This window comes from Procambarus clarkii, chromosome 57 (assembly GCF_040958095.1).
Source record: "Procambarus clarkii isolate CNS0578487 chromosome 57, FALCON_Pclarkii_2.0, whole genome shotgun sequence".
Taxonomy (NCBI): Eukaryota; Metazoa; Arthropoda; class Malacostraca; order Decapoda; family Cambaridae; genus Procambarus; species Procambarus clarkii.
In genome coordinates, this window is record NC_091206.1 from 21,223,816 (window position 1) to 21,230,358 (window position 6,543).

The 6,543-nt window shown below is 57.2% G+C and overlaps 1 protein-coding gene across 1 annotated transcript; it reads left to right on the forward strand.

The window, feature by feature from the left end:
- The first annotated feature begins 5,588 nt into the window (after positions 1 to 5,588).
- Positions 5,589 to 6,089, forward strand: LOC138353381 (uncharacterized). Its single transcript, XM_069306383.1, has one exon. The coding sequence runs from the start codon at positions 5,589 to 5,591 to the stop codon at positions 6,087 to 6,089; it is 501 nt and encodes a 166-aa protein (XP_069162484.1).
- Positions 6,090 to 6,543: the final 454 nt, after the last annotated feature.

A 6,543-nucleotide genomic window follows, 5' to 3' on the forward strand; every position in this document is an offset into this window, starting at 1 on the left:
TCTTCCAACGAAGTGAGGTTTAATTCCCGTAGTCTCTCCTCGTAGCTCATACATCTCAGCTCGGGTACTAGTCTGGTGGCAAACCTTTGAACCTTTTCCGCTTTAGTCTTATGCTTGACTAGATATGGACTCCATGCTGGAGCCGCATACTCCAGGATTGGTCTGACATATGTGGTATATAATGTTCTGAAAGACTCCTTACACAAGTTTCTAAAGGCCGTTCTTATGTTAGCCAACCTTGCATATGCTACTGATGTTATCCTCTTGATATGAGCTTCAGGGGACAGGTCTGGCGTGATATCAACCCCCAGGTCTTTCTCTCTCTCTGACTCTTGAAGTATCTCAACTCCCAAATGATACCTTGTATCTGGTCTCCTGCTTCCTACCCCGATCTTCATTACATTACATTTGCTTGGGTTAAACTCTAACAGCCATTTGTTTGACCATTCCTGCAGCTTGTCCAGGTCTTCTTGAAGCCTCAAGCTGTCCTCCTCTGTCTTAATCCTTCTCATAATTTTGGCGTCGTCAGCAAACATTGAGAGGAATGAGTCTATACCCTCTTGGAGATCATTTACGTATATCAGAAACAGGATAGGTCCAAGTACAGAGCCCTGTGGGACTCCACCGGTGACTTCACGCCATTCTGAGGTCTCACCCCTGTGTGTGTGTGTGTGTGTGTGTGTGTGTGTGTGTGTGTGTGTGTGTGTGTGTGTGTGTGTGTGTGTGTGTGTGTGTGTGTGTGTGTGTGTGTGTGTGCGTGTGTGTATGTGTGTTCTCACCTAGTACTATTCACATAGTTGTGCTTACGGAGGTGGGACTTTGAAGCTTTGGTCCCGCCTCTCAACTGTCAGTTAACCCGTGTACAGGTTCCTCAGCCTACTGGGCTCTATCAAATCTACATTTGAAACTGTGTATGGAGCCTGCCTCCCCAGCACCATATCCTAATGCATTCCATTTGTTAACTGTGTGTGTGTGGGGGGGGCGGGAGGAAGACGGGGATAATAACCTCTCAATATTCATATATCTGTGCCTGCATGATCGAGCTACATTCGCACACTGGCTCCGCGTCAACCCGAGGAGGACTAACTGGGAGTCAAACCTTAACATATTCATGTATACACTTATACAAACAAGTGAAACGCAGTGTACGCAGACTGGCAAGATCTGACTGGTATCCAGACACGTACACCTTTCGTATTTATGTAATGCATTTGGTCTCCGGTGCACACAGGATTGTCTCTCAACTCCTTTAGGGAGTAACACGGACCTCGTGTTACGACCCCGTCATCAGGCCTCGTGTTACGACCACGCCCTCAGGCCTCGTGTTACGACCCCTTCCTCAGGCCTCGTGTTACGACCCCGTCATCAGGCCATGTGTTACGACCACGTCCTCAGGCCTCGTGTTACGACCCCTTCCTCAGGCCTCGTGTTACGACCCCGTCATCAGGTCATGTGTTACGACCACGTCCTCAGGCCTCGTGTTACGACACCTTCCTCAGGCCTCGTGTTACGACCACGTCCTCAGGCCTCATGTTACGACCCCATCCTCAGGCCTCATGTTACGACCCCTTCCTCAGGCCTCATGTTACGACCCCGTCCTCAGGCCTCATGTTACGACCCCGTCCTCAGGCCTCATGTTACGACCCCTTCCTCAGGCCTCATGTTACGACCCCATCCTCAGGCCTCATGTTACGACCCCTTCCTCAGGCCTCATGTTACGACCCCGTCCTCAGGCCTCATGTTACGACCCCGTCCTCAGGCCTCATGTTACGACCCCGTCATCAGGCCTCGTGTTACGACCCCGTCATCAGGCCTCGTGTTACGACCCCGTCCTCAGGCCTCATGTTACGACCCCGTCCTCAGGCCTCATGTTACGACCCCGTCCTCAGGCCGCGTGTTACGACCCCATCCTCAGGCCTCATGTTACGACCCCATCCTCAGGTCGTGCTAGTCCACGCCAGAGCAGAGTTGTCCTGAGGTGGGAAATGCGCTCATACGAATATTACAGTAAGGCAGAAATTTATGTATATTTATTGGCCATAAATTTTTCAGTTTAGAAAGCGTCGGGAGAAGTGACTAGTCGTCTGGGGCCACTTGGTGTCAACTGATAAACATAAGTCATGTGTGGCTACGTGCAGTTACTAGGCAGGTTGATTTAAGGCCTCAGTTGCAGTCAGGTGTGGTTACCTTGAGGTGCTTCCGGGGCTTAGCGTCCCCGCGGCCCGGTCGTCGACCAGGCCTCCTGGTTGCCGGACTGATCAACCAGGCTGTTGGACGCGGCTGCTCGCAGCCTGACGTACGAGTCACAGCCTGGTTGATCAGGTATCCTTTGGAGGTGCTTATCCAGTTCTCTCTTGAACACTGTGAGGGGTCGGCCAGTTTTGCCCCTTATGTGTAGTGGAAGCGTGTTGAACAGTCTCGGACCTCTGATGTTGATAGAGTTCTCTCTCAGAGTACCAGTTGCACCTCTGTTTTTCAACGGGGGTATTCTGCACATCCTGCCATGTCTTCTGGTCTCATGTGATGTTATTTCTGTGTGTGCAAAGCAGTTAGAGTTCAATGATATAAATACTGAGTTAAAGGTCCGAATTGAGTCAGATGAGTTTTCATTCTCGTTTCTGATGAGGTCACTGAACTTCACTGATGGTGCAAGAGGTCATGGGGAAGTTAAGACAAGGTCGTCCAACCAGGTGTTTTATGCCGACAGGGGACTAGCGCAAGGAAATAGAGCGAGATCAAGTCGGGCTCGGTAAGCTCCTGGCAGTAAAGGTGTCATATAGTTGGCGAGCTGGCCATACTGTAGGCTCATGGGCTCTTTGGCCTACGTTATGTGAGCCAGACCATAGTGAAGAGTGCCTCGCCCCTCAGGACCCACCTAGCCCCTCAGGACCCACCTCGCCAATCAGGAGCCACCTCTCCCCTCAGGAGCCACTTCGCCCCAAAGGAGCCACCTCACCCCTCAGGAGCCACCTCGCCCCTCAGAAGCCACCTCGCCCATCAGGAGCCACCTCACCCCTCAGGAGACACCACACCCCTCAGGAGCCACCTCGCCCCTCAGGACGCACTTCGCCCCTCAGGAGCCACCTCGCCCCTCAGGACCCACCTCACCCCTCAGGACCCACCTCGCCCCTCAGGACCCACCTCGCCCCTCAGGACCCACCTCGCCCCTCAGGACCCATCTCGCCCCTCAGGACCCACCTCTTCCCTCAGGAGCCACCTCACCCCTCAGCAGCCTTCTCGCCCCTCAGGATCACCCTCGCCCCTTAGGACCCACCTCGCCTCCCAGGAGCCAACGCTTCTCAGGACCCACCTCGCCTCTCAGGACCCACCTCGACCCTCAGGACCCACCTCGCCCCTCAGTACCCACCTCGCCACTCAGGACCAACCTCGCTCCTCAGGACCCACCTCACTCCTCAGGACCCACCTCACCCCTCAGGAGCCACCTCGCCCCTCAGGAGCCACCTCACCCCTCAGGAGCCACCTCACGCCTCTGGAGCCACCTCACCCATCAGGACTCACCTCGCCCCTCAGGACAAACATCGCCCTCTCAGAACCCACCTCGCCCATCAGGAGCCACCACGCCACTCAGGACCCACCTCACCCCTCAAGACCCAAATCGCCCTTCAGGATCCACCTCACCCCCTCAGGACCCACCTCACCCCCTCAGGACCCACCTCGCCCGTCAGGACCCACCTCACCCCCTCAAGAGCCACCTCGCCTCTCAGGAGCCACCTCGCCTCTCAGGATCCACCTCGACCCTCAGGACCTTCCTCGCCCCTCACGACAAACCTTGCCCCCTCAAAACCCACCTCGGCCCTCAAGCCCCACCTCGCCCGTCAGGACCCACCTCACCCCTCAGGAGCCACCTCGCCTCTCAGGACCCACCTCGCCTCTCAGAACCCACCTCGCCCCGCAGGACCCAAATTGCCACTCAGGAGCCACCTCACCCCTCAGGACCCACCACGCCTATCAGGGCCCTCCTAACCCCTTCAGGACCCACCTCACCCCTCAGGACCCACCACGCCTATCAGGGCCCTCCTAACCCCTTCAGGAGCCACCTCACCCCTCAGAACCCACCTCGCTTCTCAGGGCCCACCTCGTCCCTCAGGACCCACCTCGCCCCTTACGACCCACTTCACCCCTCAGGACCCACCTCGCCCCACCGGACCCACGTCGTCTCTCAGGACCCTTCTCGCCCCTCAGGACCCATCTCGCCTATCAGGAGCCACCTCGCCCCTCATGACCCACCTCACCCATCAGGACTAACCTCTCCCCTCAGGACCCACCTCACCCCTCAGGACCCACCTCGCCTCTCAGGACCCACCTCACCCCTCAGGACCCACCTCGCCTCTCAGGACCCACCTCATCCCTCAGGACCCACCTCGCCTCTCAGGACCCACCTCACCCCTCAGGACCCAACTCGCCCCTCAGGACCCACCTCGCCCCTCTGAAGTCACCTCGCCTCTCAGGACCCACCTCACCCCTCAGGACACACCTTGCCCCTCAGGATCCACCTCGCCCCTCAGGACCCACCTCACCCCTCAGGACCCACCTCGCCCCTCTGAAGTCACCTCGCCTCTCAGGACCCACCTCGCCCCTCAGGACCAACCTCATCTCTCAGGACCAACCTCGTCCCTCAGGACCCACCTTACCCATCAGGACTCACCGCACCCCTCAGGGCCCACCTCACCCCTCAGGACCCACCTCGCACCTCAAGAGCCACCTCGACCCTCAGAACCCTCCTCACCCCTCAGGACCCACCTCACCTCTCAGGACCCACCTCGTTCTTTAGGACCCACCTCGTCCCTCAGGTCCGACCTCGCCTCTAAGGACCCACCTCACCCCTTAGAACCCACCTCACCCCTTAGGACTCACCTCACCCCTCAGGATCCACCTCACCTCTCAGGACCCTCCTCACCCCTCAGGAGCCACCTCACCTCTCAGGACCCACCTCGCCCCTCAGGACCCATCTCGTCTCTCAGGACCCACCTCACCCCTCAGGACCCACCTCGCCTCTCAGGACCCACCTCGCCCCTCAGGACCCACCTCGCCCCTCAGGACCCTCCTCGCCCCTCAGGAGCCACCTCGTCCCTCAGGACCCACCTCACCCGTCAGGACCCACCTCGCTTCTCAGGACCCACCTCACCCGTCAGGACCCACCTCGCCTCTCAGGACCCACCTCGCCCCTCAGGACCCACCTCGCCTCTCAGGACCCACCTCGCCTCTCAGGACCCTCCTCGCCCCTCAGGACCCACCTCGCCACTCAAGACCCACCTCGCCTCTCAGGACCCACCTCGTACCTCAGGACCCACCTCACCCCTCAGGACCCACCTCACCTCTCAGGACCCACCTCGTACCTCAGGATCCACCTCACCCCTCAGGACCCACCTCACCCCTCAGGACCCACCTCGTACCTCAGGACCCACCTCACCCCTCAGGACCCACTTCACCCCTCAGGACCCACCTTACCCGTCAAGAGCCACCTCGCCTCTCAGGACCCACCTCGCCCCTCAGGAGGCACCTCGACCCTCAGGACCCTCCTCACCCCTCAGGGCCCACCTCACCCCTCAGGACCCACCTCGCCTCTCATGACCCACCTCGCACCTCAAGAGCCACCTCGACCCTCAGAACCCTCCTCACCTCTCAGGACCCACCTCGCCCCTCAGGACCCACCTCGCCCCTCAGGACCCACCTTGCCCCTCAGGACCCACCTCACCCCTCAGGACCCACCTCGCCTCTCAGGACCCACCTCACCTCTCAGGACCTACCTCGCCCCTCAGGACCCACCTCGCCTCTCAGGACCCACCTCACCTCTCAGGACCCACCTCGCCCCTCAGGACCCACCTCACCTCTCAGGACTTACCTCGCCCCTCAGGAGTCACCTCGTCACTCAGGACCCACCTCACCTCTCAGGACCCACCTCACCTCTCAGGAGCCACCTCGCCCCTCAGGAGTCACCTCACCCCTCAGGTCCCACCTCGCCCCTCAGGAGCCACCTCGCCCCTCAGGAGCCACCTCGCCCCTCAGGAGTCACCTCACCCCTCAAGACCCACCTGTTGGAAATTTCCAACAGTTATTCTCATCCCTAATACAACAGGATGTATTTCCTGGTTTAGGGTTCATACACATCTAATATTCATTTACTAATCCCTAATACAACAGGATGTATTTCCTGTATTATGCGTAATATTTAACTAACACTACTAATATGTAGTTTCACTACTAATATGTAGTTTAGTATTATAGAATTTACTGTATTAGGTTGTGGAACATCATGTAATCTCTCCTAGAATTGTGTAGTTTGGCGTCAGCCATTCACAGAGGCTAAATTTCCACATACCAGTAGATTTAACACAGATGTAACCATTTACTTTCCCTTATTAGGAATAATTATTTAGTAATAAGTTTACCTTTAGTATACAACAGTTTACTGGAATTTCTTTACCCAGCTTAATCGCTGTTCCAGTAAATCATATCATAATCTAACATCATTTCCACCACCAAGCAAGTACTGTTTTATTTGTGCCAACAACCTGTATGTGG